Source organism: Dipodomys ordii, unplaced genomic scaffold (genome assembly GCF_000151885.1).
Source record: "Dipodomys ordii isolate 6190 unplaced genomic scaffold, Dord_2.0 Scaffold135, whole genome shotgun sequence".
NCBI classification, from domain to species: Eukaryota; Metazoa; Chordata; class Mammalia; order Rodentia; family Heteromyidae; genus Dipodomys; species Dipodomys ordii.
The window spans coordinates 435,251-451,665 of NW_012267351.1; the positions used below are offsets into that span (position 1 = coordinate 435,251).

Genomic DNA, 16,415 nt, shown 5'->3' on the forward strand with positions numbered 1-16,415 from the left:
TGCCTTGCATGCATGAGGCCCTGGGTTCGATTCCTCAGCACCACATAAGCAAAAAGAAAAAAGCTGGAAGTGGCGCTGTGGCTCAAGTGGTAGGGCGCTAGCCTTGAGCTGAAGAGCTGAGAGACAGCGCCCAGGCCCAGAGTTCAGGCCCCACAACAGGACTCAAAAAAGATAAAAAATAAAAAAAAAATAAAAAACTAATCTGGAGGGTGGGCTTGGAGGAGAAAGTAAAATTTTATTATATAAATTGATAACATAATTATAATAGCATATGTTTGGGACCTAAACATGATCCTGGAAAAAAATCAAATGATGAGAATTCCAGTGATAAATTTATTTTTTATTTTTTTATTTATTTTTTATTTTTTTTGGTCCGGTCGTGGGGCCTGAACTCTGGGCCTGGGCGCTGTCCCTCAGCTCTTCAGCTCAAGGCGAGCGCTCTACCACTTGAACCACAGCGCCACTTCCGGCTTTTTTTCTTTTTGCTTATGTGGTGCTGAGGAATCAAACCCAAGCCTCAGGCATGCAAGGCAAGTGCTCTACCACTGAGCCACCTTCCCAGCCCGATAAATTTATTTTTTGACCTACAATGAGTATTTTCCCCCTCAGAGAACTTCACAAATTCACAACCTAGTCCTACATAAGATTAGTGAATTTAAGATTTTCTCTCTTCTTCCCCCTTCTTTCTCCCTGCCTTTCTTCCTTCCTCCCTCCTTTCCTTTCTTTCTTCCTGGGACTTAGGAGGCAGAGGCCGGAAGAACATAAGATTAAAGCAAGTGTGGGGGCTGCAAATAGAAACTCTTTCTAAAAAAATATATAGATACTTTGAAATTTAAATACAATATAATTGATATATTATTATTAGTGTGTGTGTGTGTGTGTGTGTGTGTGTGTGTGTGTGTATGTGTCCTGGAACTTGAACTCAGGGCCTGGGCTCTGTCCTTGAGTTCTTTTTGCTCAAGGCTAGCATTGTACCACTTGAGCTACAGCTCTACTTCCATTGTTGTTATTGTTGTTTTTGCAGTTGTTTGCTAGAGATAGAGTCTTACGGACTTTCCTGCTCAGGCTGGAAATCGCACTCTTTGTCCTCAGAGCTCAACCTTCTGAGTAGCTAGGATTATAGGCATGAGCCACATGCACTGGCTATACTTGATTTAGAAAAAATGTCTTTCAGTTGATACAGTGACTGAATCTCAGAGAGAGGACTGGGCTCAGGAGGAGGAGGAGGACTTAAAAGCTACACCCATGTGTCAACAGCAATCAGACACTGAGCAGAATGTAGTGTTACTTCAGTGTCATGGCAAATCCATTGGAAAACCATTTGGGCACAGTCACCAAAAGACCAGAATATTCCTGCTTTTTATCCTGATAGCCTAGCAAGCACAAGGCCTGGAGTTCAAACCTTAGAACCATGAGAAAAACAATGTGTAGAAAGATTTTATGGCATTATTTACAAAAATGGTAAAAATGAGTAACAGGCCAGTTGTGGTAGGCAGCACACACCTGTAATCCTAGCGCTTTCAGAATGCTGAGGGAGAAGGATCCTGAGTTTGAGACCAGCCACATAGTGAGTCCCAAAGCCAACCTTAGGCTTCATAATGAGATACTCTCTCTCAAGCAACAAAGAAAGGAGGGAAGGAGGGAAGGAAGGAAGGAAGGAAAGAAGGAAGGAAGGAAGGGATAAACAGAAAGGAAGGAAGGAAAGGAAGAAAGGAGTAAAGAAACACAGCATGGATATTGTAGTCATTATGCTAATAGAGAATGTGTTACTTGAAAAAAATGTTCATAGTACTAAAAATTTTAAATTCCAGAGATTAAATAAGAAGACCCAATGTGGTAAAAACAGCCTTTTAGGAAACGATTGAAGCTTTTTTGGGGGGTGTTTCTCCTCTTTTTTTTTTTTCCCCAGATGCTGTGATTCCTTCCACCTCCCAAGTGAATGGGATGGTGCATCAGTCGGTGACCCTGCCCTGCACGTACTCAGTGACGAGGGGAGTGACAAGCATGTGCTGGGGCCGAGGGGCTTGTCCTAGGTCCTCATGCACAGATGCTCTTATCTGGACCAACGGGTACAGCGTCACCTACCGGCGGCAGTCACGTTACCAGTTGAAGGGACAGCTTGCACAAGGGAACGTGTCTTTGACCATAGAGGATGTCACGGAGGCTGACAGTGGCCTGTACTGTTGCCGCGTGGAGATTCCAGGCTGGTTCAATGATCAGAAAATCACCTTGTCCCTCGAGGTTGGCCCAGGTAATCTTATCTTATATCCTCTGACTATCCCATCCCAGTGAACTACTTTTCAGTTTGGTAATACTGTTCTCTTTTTCTGTTTTGGAAATAGGAAAGTGGTTTTTTTTTTCAGTCCTGTTTTTCTATAAATACTTGCTTTTAGGAACAGAACTTTTATTCAGATGTAGATGAAGTTGTAAGGTCAACCTTGATTTAAGGTCAGGGGCTGGAAACATTTCCACGGTGGGTGCTTCTAGACAGACTTGTTAGTCCGTGAGTTACCGTCCACTGTTCAGTAGTGAAGTGTGGATTTAGCTTTATCAAGCTGAATTTACTTAACTGAAAGAACTCTCCCTTTTCTCCCGAGATCATATCTTACAACCTGGCTGGGGAACTGTTTTTCTGCTGAGGGTTTGGATATTGATAATATCATTTGAGGAAGGCCTAGATTTATTGAGTTTCTAGTCCTGCTTACTTTGCCTTAGCTTAGTTTAGCAGATCTTATCCAGCCCTGGGGCTTTATACAGTCCTGGCGTTATGGAAGAATGTGAAGAATGGGGAACTGTCCCTTCTTAACAGTTTACAACTGTACTGGTATGTAGCAGAAAATGCTAAGGATTGTGAGAAGCCCACATCTAGCCTTCCCAGTTCTCCTGAACTTTATCTTTTTATTTTTGATAGGTCACGAGGGCTGGAACTTGGGGCTGTCCCTGTCCCCGAGCTCTTTTTGCTCAAGGCTAGCACTCTATCACTTTGAGCCACAGCACCACTTCTGGTTTTCTGGTGTCTAAGTGGAGATTAGAGTCTCATGAACTTTCCTGCCTGGGCTGGTTTTGAACAAGAATACTCAGATCTCAGCCTTCAGAGTAGCTAGGATAAGCCCCTGGCACTGTTGTTGTTTACTCTAATGCATAGCCAGAGGCTTGAGCAAAAGCCAAAGCTCTCCCTCCACAGTTTAAAATCAATCTGACCTAGTGAAAAAAAGCAAGCATGCCAAACTGTCTGGTCAGAAGATCATAATGGGAACAAAAGACAGAAGTCAACTGCTCTTACTTGGGGCTAAGGTAGCTGTATATATGTACATACATACATATAAATCATATATATGAGTGGTGTCAACAGCTGGTTGGTGTTTGGTTCATTCTTTTGTTGACTGCTTTGTTTGGTAACAGGAAATCAGTTCTGGCTTGGTCTGACCTTGGATATTTGTGTACCTCTGAGACTTTTGTCTGGATTCCAATAGTGCTTCTTATTCTGTCAATTTGTGCATTACAGATTGAGGAAGCCTAATCCCATTGTCATGGGTACTACAAGTGGGAAATTCTACACTATCAAACTTGGCTTCATGCAGAAGATGATTAAAACTGCCACTTGAACTTAACATAACCTTACTTTAGACTATGTAGATTCAGTGCACATACATGAAAAATAAATGCATTTCATGTTGAGACTTGAGCCCTGTTCACAAAATATATCTGTTATTTGCATGCAGATATTCCAAAATGAAACATATATTCAATTCTGAGCCCCTTCTGACCCCAAGCACTACAGCTAAGGGATGCTCAGCTTGCATCTTTTCAGTGAGAAGAAACATGAAAAGGCCAGTGAATGTGTAAATCCTTTGTGCCTGGGATCCAGCTAGCGTAGGGTGATGGGCAGGAATTGCTCTTGTTAGGATGTTGGCACCTTGGGACTGTCTCCAGGGAACGCTGGTGAACATGCTGGACTTGAGAACTACTGTTCATATCACCAAGAGGACAAAGATGGTCCCAGCCTCTCCGTAACTTCCCTGCTCACAAAGATGTTTGTGGAGTGATCCAAATCCAATACTCATGACTGATCTTAAAAAAAAAATCCTTCAATGCACATATGAAACCTGTCCTCACCTCCCAAATACTCCATTCATCTCCATCCTCCTCCATCCGATTCTAGTTGGCCAGTGAACAAAAGTGATGGAGTTCAGAAAATTCTGCCTGGACGACAGTCTCTGATTGGTGTGCTGGGGTTGAAGACCAGAACGAGGCTCTTGCTTTCTTGTTGTTGATTGGTCCTTGCTTTCCTGTTGATTTCTAGCTCCCACAATGGTCACAACTGTTGCAACATCAACCAGGGTCTCTACCACCACAACTCCGACAACAACAACAACACATGCACAGACCAGGATATCTGCCACCACTGAGACTCCAACAACAACAGACACACAGACCCACAAAACAGGTAAAACACATGTGGTTTTTTGGAGCCCAGAGGCTTTCTAGTAAGAGGCTGTGGTGGATGCCAGGCACTGAAGGGCAGAAGTATACTCTAGGGGTTTTAATGTGTGCTTCATGAAGTCTGCAGCCTTCTTCCTCTCAGGTAGACATGTTTGAAGAGGAAGGTCATCCATCACCAGCCAAATCAGATTCCTCATAGGGATTCATTATTAGCCAGAAGTATCTAGACCTTGCCTCGTAAGGGTTTAAAGGCCAGTACTACACACACACACACACACACACACACACACATACACACACACACACACTAAAATAAAAAGTGAAGTAATAAGGGACATGTAAATGATCAGACTATATGATAAGCATGTATAGAAATATCAGAATGAACTCCCCTTTGTACAATTAATACAGACTAGCAAATAAAGACAAATTAAGCAGTGTTGAAATAATTCGGTATAGAGATAAGATTATCTAGCACCTTCTTTAAAGTATGTTTCCTCATGCTACTGGAGACCGATTGCTTCCTAAGAAGAAATGAAAGGGCTGGAGGTGGGTTAGGTGGGTACCACCCCCCTGAGGAAACCTCCAGAAGGTACTGAGGAAGTCAGTATTTCTGATTGAAGTTTTGTTTGCTGTTTCTATCGGGGGGTATAGATTTTCCTACACAAATGGAGCCCACTTCTTCCATCATTCCCACCCAAGAAGTGACTTCTCCTACTCCGACTTCTGCAGCAAGAACCCAACCTACCAAACTGCCGGAAGCCAAGACCCAGACCCCCAGCTCCCCACCGTCTTCCTGTTGCCTAACAGGTAACCTCATTCTCTTTGCTGATGTGTTGGGAGGATTCCGATCTTAACCCACGGACACTGTGGAGAGCACACACTTAACAGTGTGTGGCCACCCAAGTCCACTATTCACACGGACACAGGTCTTCCCTCTCGGCGTCTGTCTGTCTGTCTGTGAACTGAATTATCCCTCCGTGGGATGGTTTTGAGTGACAGGCAGCTGGGGAGGTGGATAGTCATGAGGGCAGAGTTCTCTAGAAAAGATTCATTCCTCTATGGAAGAGACTAGAAACAGCACTGTAGCATTTTTCCTCTAATGGAAACGCAGAGAAACTGCCATCTAGTGGCAGGGGGCCCTCTCCATGTATTCAGTCAGCCTCTGCTTTGGGCTAGGACTTCCTGCCTTTAGAATCTGACCAATAAGTTTCTTCTTCGCGGGGTGGGTAGCAGTCCAGGAAGGGCTAACACAGATGGCTTGAGGTCCACCAGCCCCAAGAGCATGCTGCACGGAGATCCTCATGCTGTCTCCAGACAATGTACCATGTTCAGACTCTGCACTGGTCCCCTTTCCTGTCTTTCCTTGATGGGCAAAGGTGACGCTGATGCGTGCCATCTTTCCCAGATGACTGCTTGATAAGCCATGGTGATAGAAAACCACTTGCCAAATCGTTTTGTGATTCAGGGCCTAGCTCCCGTGCCCTTGTGCTGGTGCCCGCGCACAGGAGAGGCCCTGCAGGACTCCCGCTGTGTGTGAATCATGCTATTTTGGAGTTGCTGTCTGTGGCTCGCTCCCTACCTCACTGCCTCTGTTTTGCTAGGCATTCCTGAAAACTGGTTAACTTCCCCTAGGCCTGCAGTGAGGGTCCCAGAGGAACCCTGGGTTTGAAAATGGAATCCTTCCAGTGCACTGTCCCCAGGCACAAAACCAAAGTGAAAACTGATAGGAGCACAAGAGGCTATCAGCAGGAGCAGCCTCGCGCTCACCCCCTCAGGGTGTGAGGAGAAAAACAAGAGTCCGAGACCCTCCTCCCAAAATGTCACCAAAACCTGCTCAGGGTGGATTGTTCCCTTAGTGGGACAGACATGCGAGCAGCTGAGCCCCCAGGATTTTTGTGACTGCTGCCATGTTGGCTGGGTCTCGGAGGCTGGTGGGCCAAGTCCTCGCTGAACTCTTCTGCCTTCAGTTGGTTAAAGCTGTGCAGAAGCCACGGACGGTTGAGTCTGGAAGGGGTGGGTCTGAGTTGTCAGCTGGCTGCCACCACCTGTGTGCACCGCGAAGCATTCCATGATCTCACTGAAGACTTTGGAGCCATCTTTTTGGTCTTTGCTAGATTGGGGAGCGCCTGTCGTTTTGCTTTGGAGATACACAGCTCCACTTGCTGCCACCAGATACTAGCCGCTTACCTACGTACTTGATGATGAAAAGAAATGTTTGGGATGTGCATCCCGCAGTATTCTTCTTCCCCTTCCACCATTAATAGTAATCATAATAGAGCTAATATTTTTCCAACATAGAATTAGGTGCTTTACATGCATTACGTAATTTAACTATTAAAAAATCAAAACTGCACACGCTGACGGTGTGCGTAGTTCAAGGTTACGCCAGGAATGAATATGTATATATACTTATATGCATATATATGCATTCAGATGCATATTCATCCAGACCTGTGTGTTTATGCAGCGACCCTTGAGTATCAGGGTCAGATTGCTAATGGATGTGGCCAGCATTGAATTCAAAGTGCCCTTCAACATTTATCATTAGCACTTAGTAGTTGTACAAGGTGTGTGTGGGTGTGAACATTTCCATCCATCTATACAGTGTCCCCTGGTCAAACTCGCCTCCTCTGGCTCTCCCTCCTCACCACCCCCTTAAACCAGTCTCAATAGGTTTCATTATTCTGTGAGCACACTTGTATACAAAATACTTTGACTGTACTCGCCCTCACTCACCCCTCCCCCTGGTACCAATGCCAAAACAGAGCCTGTTTTACCTCCTTGAATTTAAATCTCATCCGGCTCAACCGCCATGCTGTAGGTGGTGGTTCTAGCAGAGATACCTGTCATTGGACCAAACTGAAAGCATGCTCAACCATTCCTGTTTTTTTCTCCTTCTCCCTCTCCGCCTTCCTCTCTTCTCATTTTCTTTTCCCTCCTCCTCCTTCTCCTTCTCTTCTTCTGTGAAAGATAGGAAAGTTTATTAGGAAGGAATACACTTTCAGTAGACTAACAGCGGGTCATCTCTTGGGAGAGAACCATAAGAATTTTTAGTGGGGTACAAGTTCTTATTGAAGTGTCAGGGTCTTGGAGCATTGGGTTCTTCCCCAAGTCTGGCCCATGGTAGAGCCATTGTCCCCAGGGGAAGGGAGTCTTGCTGTCATACATTTGAGATGTCTTTTTTTTCTTAACCAGATGGAATTAAGGAGCTGGTTGTTAGGATGTAAAGTGTTTGTATATCAGTAGAAAGAGAATTGTGCATTTGACCTGTAGATGCCTAGAGAAAACAAAAGAATATATTCCGTTGCCAAATGGGAATTGTGAAAACACTCGAAAAATTAGAATGTTTAAATAAAAAGAAAATTCAAGTGTTCACAACTTTAAGATTAATGTTATATACTGTATAAAACTTTGAATGTTTATATGTTATATACGGTATTAAACTTTAAGATGAATATTTATGCTGCATAAACTCCTAATCCTTACACAGTAGAAGATGCAATGGTCTTGTGGCTCATATTACAAGCATTTTCTAATGTACTTCTAGATCAGCCTCTAGGTAAATCATAAGAACTAAGTTCTACCTGATTTGCATATGATAGTAGGTTTTACTCACATTCTGAATGTAAAACCAATGTAAAGTCTATTCCAGATAGGGAGGTTCTGGTCTTTGAGTGTGCAGGTAGCCCTGCTTTGTTTGTTTGTTTCTCCCCCACTACCCCCTTGAACTCTGGCCTGGGTGCTGTCCCTAAGGTCCTTTTGCTCAAGGCTAGCACTCTACCACTGAGCTACAGTACCACTTCTGGCTTTTTCTGTGATTAATTGGAGATAAGAGTCTCACAGAGTTTCCTGCCTGGTTAGCTTTGAAAAGCGATTCTCAGATCTTTTTGTCCTGAGTAGCAAGGATTACAGGTGTGAGCCACCCGGGCCTGGCCAGCTCTGGGTTTTTATTAACCTGTTCATAAGTGAAATTTGGTTTCATCATGTGTTTACATGCATTTTTTTCGTTCTCTTTCTTTCTTTCTTTCTTTCTTTCTTTCTTTCTTTCTTTCTTTCTTTCTTTCTTTCTTTCTTTCTTTCCTTTTTCTTTTTGCAGGTCATGGGGCTTGAACTCTGGGCCTGCCCACTGTCCCTCAGCTCTTCAGCTCAAGGCTAGTGCTCTACCATTTGAGCCACAACACCACTTCTGGTTTTCTAGTGGTTTATTGGAGATAAGAGTCTCACAGACTTTCTTGCCTGGGCTGGCTTTGAACTATGATCCTCAGATCTCAGCCTCCTGAGTAGCTAGGATTACAGGCGTGAGCCACCGGTGCCTGGCTGCATTCTTTTTTTTCTTAAAGGAAAAAAAAAGTCCATTTTCAAAGAATCTGTAACAAAAGATTAAGAAATATAACTTCGGATAATTTAAATGCTAAATCCTTGGTATGACTCTTGGAAAGCCTATACTAGTTGAGCACATTATTATTGTATAGTATTTGATCATATTATTCAGCTTTCATTCATTACCAGAAGGCAAAGTAAATATATTTAGTGTCTGCATGAAAATTCAGTATTTTTGTGATCCTAATTAATTATACCTCTTGTTGAGCAGATGGGAATGACACCACGACTCAGTCTTCAGATGGTGGCCTTTGGTATAATAATCAAACTGTAAGTACTTTACCAGCTAGATTCACTTGTAGGCTTTCCTGGAAGCAAGCTGTATTTAAGATTAGCCCACAGATTGCATTTTCCTTCTTAAGTGAAGAACTTGAATCCTATAATATTATGATTTGAAAAGTTCACTTAGGTACACTAATTTGTTAGAGATATCTATTAAATGATACTTTGCAAAAGTATACACACATACACACACATACACACACACACTCTTACATACACAATACATCCTGGATGTGCATTGGTAGCTCATGCCTGTAATCTTAGCTACTAAAGAGGCTGAGATCCGAGGATTGCAATTTGAAGCCAGCCCAGGCAGAAAAACCTGTGAAACTGTTTTATCTCCAATGAATTACCAAAAAGCCAGGACTGGCGCTATGCCTCAAGTGGTAGAGCGCTAGCCTTGAGCAAAAAAGCTCCAGGACAGCGCCCAGGCTCTGAGTTCAAGCCCCAAAGCTCTCATATAAAAGACAAACAAGTAAAAAGGCAAACTTAATACTTGAGCACAGTCTTAGATCAAAACAACTTCAATATGAATCAGAGCTGTATTTTAATATCCTAAGACAGTATGTTTAAAGAAACAGCCAGTTGGTTTTTAAAACAATTTACATACATTATGTACAAACTCACTTTCAGCATCTAATTTGAATTTTGACAAAGGCAAGACACTCCTGTTAAGGCTACCCCAAGAAAAGCGGAAGATACTTCCTTAAATAAACTTTGAATTTCAAATGCTGGTTTCACAAGGTCATTACCATCTCAGACCATCCGGTCTTAGCCCCCTGCGCTAGACGTCCCCAAGGGCTGATAAAGAGTTATGTCTTGGAGCAAGGTGCTCTGGGAAGCGTTCTCTGACTGGATTTGCTGTTGTCTCTTTGCAGCCGTCACCAGCACAACAGCAGTGGAGGGCCACCATGAGTGGACTCCTAACTGGAACTCTGATTTCTTCCTTCCTGTTGCTCACTTTGGCTGCCCTGGTTATGAAAAGTAAGTCATTTCCAGATTATTCCTCGGGTTTCAGAACAAGGTTCTAAAGACAAACTGCCTGTGTTTAAGGAACCCTAGGTTGGCTTGTGATTTTGATTTCCCGTGACTGCCTTGAGTTCCCAAGTCCTCGGTTCTGCAACATACCTGGTGGTACTCTCCACATCCCACAACATGTGCTGGGACCTTTGCAGCGTGGAGAGTGGTTCTTCTGACACATCATAAGTACACTGCTGTGTACTTACACTGCTAGTCTTAATAGTTCTTTTTAGCCGGGCACATGACTAATGCCTGTAATCGTAGCTACTCAGGAGGCTGAGAGCAAGAAGCACCACAGTTCTAGGTCAGTCTGGATGAAAATGTTCACAAGACTCCATCTCAATGGAAGAAGCTGGGGGTGGTGGCACAAGTCTCTTATCCCAGCGAACATAAAATAGGAGAGTCTCATAAAATAGGAGAGTCATGATTCCAGTACAGGTCTGAGCCAATGGGGTGGAAGCCAGGGGCCGGTGGCTCATGCCTGTAATCCTAACTACTCAGGAGGCTGAGATCTGAGAATCACAGTTCAAAGCCAGTCCAGGCAGGAAAGTCTGTAAGACTCTGATCTCCAAATAACCACCAGAAAACCCAAAGTGGCTCTGTGGCTCCAGTAGTAGAGAGCTCACTTTGAGCTGAAGAGCTCAGGGACAGCGCCCAGGCCCTGCACTCAAGACCCATGACCAAAAAAAGAAAAAAGGGGTGGAGGTGGGGGAGAGACAGGGAACAGGAGAGAGAAATATCAACCTGTTCTTTATTTCCCAATTATTGGCCCCCTGAAGAGAAAATTTAAACTTATTTTTTTCATAAAATGAATTAAATAGTAAGAAACTAGCGTTTGTCAGATGGAATGGAGATCTTCAAGGCAAAAAACCAGTGCAGTTCAGAAGAGCATGCATGCTCTCCCATCCTAAGGACCCGCCCAGCAGCCCCATGGGGGTGATGTTGTTGAAAGATCTACAACAATTGTTGAGCATCAGAAGCACACAAAACAATGGGAGGGGAAACAATGCATGACCAAGACTAGAAAAGAAGTCTGGGATGCTGTGTGATGCTGTGTGTCCCTTTGCTGCATGTGCATGTGCGTGCGTGTATGTGTGTGTGTGTGTGTGCATGCACATGTGTGCATCTATACATGTACATGTAAGTATGGTATTTCTGTAATCTCCTTATTAGAGAACTCTAATCATGGATTACAAGACACTGTGTATAAATAATAAGCCTGTTACTAACCTGCTTAATTGTCTGAGCAGAAAACAGTTAGGGAATTTCATTTCTCTCCAGTTATTTAGAACTTGGTTAGTCAAATGATTATTTAGAAATTGGGTAAACATGTCTCCCACAAACCCCCTTCTTTTTTTTGGGGGGGGTCCGGTTGTGGGACCTGAACTCTGGGCCTGGGCGCTGTCCCTCAGCTCTTCAGCTCAAGGCTAGCGCTCTACCACTTGAGCCACAGCGTCACTTCCGGCTTTTTTCTTTTTGCTTATGTGGTGCTGAGGAATTGAACCCAGGGCCTTGAGCATGCAAGGCAAGCGCTCTACCACTGAGCCACCTTCCCAGCCCCACAAACCCCCTTCTTAACCCAAACTTTTATTTCCCTCTTGAGTACAGTGACTACTTGGGATACAAAATTCCACTAGAGTATAAAAGGTTTTCATGGAGTATTTTTTCTTATCCTGGGCTTGAATTCAGGACCTGGGCACTGTCCCTGAGCTTTTTTCGCTCAAGGCTAGAGCTCTACCTTTTGAGCCACACAGCGCCACATCTGGCCTTTTCTGTTTATGTAGTACTGAGGAATGGAACCCAGGGTTTCATGCATGGTAGGCAAGCACTCTACCACTAAGCCACATTCTCAGCCCAACATCTTATTTTTTAAATGTAGGCTAATTGAACAATGATATCATCGCAAGTCATACCAAACCATTACTGAAAAAAAAATGACTTAATGAGCAATAAAGTTTATTAGGGGTCTACAGACCCCAACAACAGGAATGCAGGAAGAAATCATCTTAAAAGAAGGAGTCAATCATCCAAAGGAGTCAAGTAAAAATAAAAATAGCACCATTTGCTGCGTGCCAGTGGCTTATGCCTGCTAAATTAGCTACTCATGAGGCTGAGAACCAAGAATTGAGGTTCGAAGCCAGCCCAGGCAGGAAAGTCAATGAAACTTTTTATTTCTAATTAAAGACCAACAAGCCAGAAGTGGAGCTGCAGGTCAAGTGTTAGAGTGCCAACCTTTAGTGAAAAGTAAAGGACAGAGATCAAGGGCCCCTCCCTTCCCAAAAGTAGTACAATTTGTTTTGGAGAGTCCTTGCTAGGCAGGGGCTCTATCACTTGAGCCCCACCTCCAGTCCTAAAATAACTGCACCTGATGGAAAGATATCATCAGTTGTTTGGCTGACTTGTTCCATTTTCTTTCCAACCCCTCCTTGCCTTCCTCCACCCTAGGATATTTCCACATGAGAAAGAGGAAGTCTGTAAGGTAAGCACGAAATGCTGTGTGGGTCTTTATTACTCTCTGTCTCTACCTTGGGTTCTGGAACCTTCATTTAGTGTGTCTGTGATCCTAGTTACTCAGGAGGCTGAAATCTGAGGATTGTGATTTGAAGCCAGACCAGGCAGGAAAGTCCATGAAACTCTTATCTCCAATAAACTACTCAGAAAAAGGTAGAAGTGGTGCTGTGGCTCAAGTGGTAGAGTGTTAGCCTTGAGCACAAGGAGGCTCAGGGACAGCACTCAGGCCCCGAGTTCAAGCCCAGGACTGGCAAAAACAGCAGCAGCAACAACCACAAAATCGTAAAGACATTAAACATATGAAGCCATTTCCTTTCTGCCACCCTCAGGTTAATGACTTGAGCTAATGACACCTGAGCTGAATTCACATAGGTAGGAATGAGCCATGACCCATTTTAAGGGCCATACAAATGCTTTTTACCTTAACAAAAGTGTTATTATAGAGGTGATATACAGAGGGGTTACAATTATACAAGTCAGGAAAGAGTACAGTTTTTTTTTTGCCAGTACTAGGACTTGAACTCAGGGCCTAGGCACTGTCCCTGAGCTGCTTTTGTTCAAGGTTAGCACTCTACCACTTGAGACACAGCGCCACTTCTAGCTTTTTCTGTTATGTGGTACTGAGGAATCAAACCCAGGACTTCATGCATGCTAGGCAAGCACGCTACCATGAAGCTACATTTCCAGCTTTCATTTCTTTTAGAACAGTGTACCCCTTCCCTTGCTCTCTCCCATTTTCCCCCTCCCATCCCTACTTTACAAGTTTTATAGTTCATTTCCAACATAGTGTCTAGCGAGTACCACTGCTGCATTCATTCACCCTTAGTTCCTCCATTTCTGTGCCTCCCCTTATACTCCCAAAGACTGATACACACACAAACAAGACCAAAAGAAAAGAAAAGAAAAACAGTCACAAAGAAAACACCTTGTTTCCATCCTGGAGTTCCTTGGGATAAATACTATTCTGTATGATCACATAAGCACTGCACCTTTCTTTCGGGTCCGGTCGTGGGGCCTGAACTCTGGGCTTGGGCGCTGTCCCTCAGCTCTTCAGCTCAAGGCTAGCGCTCTACCACCTGAGCCACAGCGCCACTTCCGGCTTTTTTCTTTTTGCTTATGTGGTGCTGAGGAATCGAACCCAGGGCCTCAGGCATGCAAGGCAAGCATTCTACCACTGAGCCACCTTCCCAGCCAGCACTGCACCTTTCTATTCCTCTTTTAAGAGCGTCCTCCTTTGGTCTCACTGTGTGTGAATGGCTAGGCCCTGTATGATATATTATGTTCTGGCATTTTAGATCTAGCTTCTGTATATGAGAAAGAACACGTGCCATTCTGTGATGGGCTTTTACCACCTGCAGCGGAGTGAATACTCAGGTTGCAAGCTTTTGACAATTGAGGAGTCCTGTGCACATGGCAGCCACAGTGAACTATCCCATGAGTTAAAATTAGTCTGCTCTCTTCTCTGACATGTGCCTCCTGGCCTTGGACAAAATCCAGCCCTCAGTCCAAAGAAGCCCTACCAGGAGCTCCCCTAACCCACCTCCCACAGCAGCTATGACGCGGTCCCCAGAAGGCCAGCCGACCTCTTCATCCTCAGTTGCTAGCTTGGGTTGAAGTCAGGTAGCTGCTTTTGGATTCTCTCTCTGTAGGGACTAGTCTGAGATTTTTTTCTTCAGTACTAGGGTTTGCAGCTTCATACTTGCTTCACGGGTGCTCTACAATTTAACCATGCCTCCAGCCTGGCTCTTGCTGGTTATTTTGGAGATGGAGTCTTACAGACCTTTCTGCTCTATCTGGGTTCAAACTATGATCCTTTGGATCTCAGCTTCCTGAATAGCTATGATTACAGGCATGATCTACCATGCCTAGCTGTGATTTTTTTAATGCTTCTTAGACTATCTGCTCTTCTCCTCTTCCTCTTCCTCCTTCCTTCCCTCCCCCTCCTCTTCCTCCTTCTCCTTCCTTTTCCCCCTCTTCTTGTTGTCCTCCTCCCCTTCCTCCTCTTCCTCCTCTTCTTCCTTTTTCCTTCTTCTTTTCTCCTTCTCTTCCTTCTTGTTTTCTGCTGTTGTTGCTTCTACACTGGACCCTGAACTCTTGCTTGGCCTTGTCTCGTCACTACTGAGACTCTACCAATTGGGCCACATCTCCATTTCCAGCATTTTGTTGGTTACTTGGAGATAAGAGTCTCTCAGATTGGTCTGCCCTGGCTTCAAACCTTGATCCTCAGATCTCAGCCTCCTGAGTTGCTAGGATCATAGGTGTGAGCCCCTAGCACCTGGCAGTGTCTTAAAACAGATTTTTGTAAAACTTAATACTCAGAACCATACCTTTCAGAACTCTCTAAAGCTCTATTCACTTTATAAGCTCCTAGAGTCCTATACCCAATATTGCCAAATCACAAATAACAGTGCTGCTCAAACCATTAATGGTGGCAACATGCCTTTAATCCCACCATTCAGGAGGTAGAGAGGCTGAGGATTACAAGTTTGAGATCAGCCTGGGTGCTGGAGCAAGACCCTGTCTGGAAAAAAAAACAAAAACAGAACAAGAATAAAACCAGAACTAAAGTGAGCAAATCAAAGCACTGCTCCTATGTGAGAAGCGATTCACCTTTCCCTCGCATTTTCTACCCTCCCGTTCTGCAGTTTGGTGGCATTCAAAGCCCATGCCATTGGAGCCTTGCACAGTGCCACCGAAGGGAAACCCCAGGCAGAAGACAACATCTACATCATCGCGGATAACCCTTATGTCCTGGACTAAGGCCCCGCCCTCCTCCAAGGGGTCTCTTGCTCATCCCTATAGAAGATAGCCACCAGGTACCACAGTGTCAACCAGCTAAACGCCGGACCATCTTCTGCGTGGGTGACACTCCACCTCACTAATTGCCATGTGGATCTCTCAACGTCATTGTTAATAGCATCCTCAGTTTTATACCAGAACAAACTCAACTCTTTCCAGTCATTGCAGCTCATTTTCTGGAACATGCAGACGTTAGGAAACTGTGCTTCCTTCAGACCCCACCATTCTCCTGCCCATCAAGGGACACACTCCTTAATTATATAGGAAAGAAATTTATATCTTGGCCACTAAAACTCAAAAAAAGGGTAGCGGGAGGAATAGAACTTAAAAGCCAGAAAAAAATTTAATTTGAGACACTTTAGAAGCAATTCAGGAGTCTTCTTTTGTTTTATATTCTAATTGCTGCCTTCCCCAAGGGTTTTACTGCATGGGGTTGCAGGTGTTTATTTCCCCCATGGAGAAATGGATGTGTTTTCTGGAACTGCAATGCATTGAGTGGTTGAGCCCTGATTAGGAAGAATGTTTTAGCGCAGTGAGTTCACTCTGAGCATTGTATTAGATAGCATGTATGTGTTCTGGGTCCAGTCTCATCTGACCTGAACATTTACTGTGTTCAGACACAAGCGGTCTCTTTTTCTTAAATCTGAAGCCGTGTGTAAAGCTGTAAGTAAAGCTTTAAAATGAAAGCCCAGGGCTAGGAATAGTGGCTTAGTGGTAGAGTGCTTGCTTGCCTAGCATGCGTGAAGCCCTGGGTCCGATTCCTCAGTACCACTTAACGCTGAAAAAACCAGAAATGATGCTGCCACTCGAGTGGTAGAGTGCTAGCCTTGAGCAAAAAAAACAAAAACAAAAAACAGCTCAGGGACAGGACGCAGGCCCTGAGTTCAAGCCCCAGGACTGGCCAAACAAACCAAAACCCCCAAAACAAAGAAAATGAAAGCCCAGGGGGGAGAAAATAATTCACTGTGTGAATCAGC

General features: G+C 44.2%; 1 protein-coding gene across 1 annotated transcript in view; it reads left to right on the forward strand.

The window, feature by feature from the left end:
• Positions 1 to 16,193, forward strand: part of Havcr1 (hepatitis A virus cellular receptor 1) — a 21,687-nt gene extending 5,494 nt beyond the window's left edge. Inside the window, exons 3-9 of the mRNA XM_013030867.1 lie at positions 1,910 to 2,251; positions 4,304 to 4,447; positions 5,098 to 5,253; positions 9,038 to 9,096; positions 9,987 to 10,092; positions 12,574 to 12,607; positions 15,285 to 16,193. Of these exons, the coding sequence (XP_012886321.1) occupies positions 1,910 to 2,251; positions 4,304 to 4,447; positions 5,098 to 5,253; positions 9,038 to 9,096; positions 9,987 to 10,092; positions 12,574 to 12,607; positions 15,285 to 15,399 (956 nt within the window). The 3' untranslated portion in view covers positions 15,400 to 16,193. The remainder of the gene's footprint in view (positions 1 to 1,909; positions 2,252 to 4,303; positions 4,448 to 5,097; positions 5,254 to 9,037; positions 9,097 to 9,986; positions 10,093 to 12,573; positions 12,608 to 15,284) is intronic.
• The last annotated feature ends 222 nt before the right edge of the window (positions 16,194 to 16,415 follow it).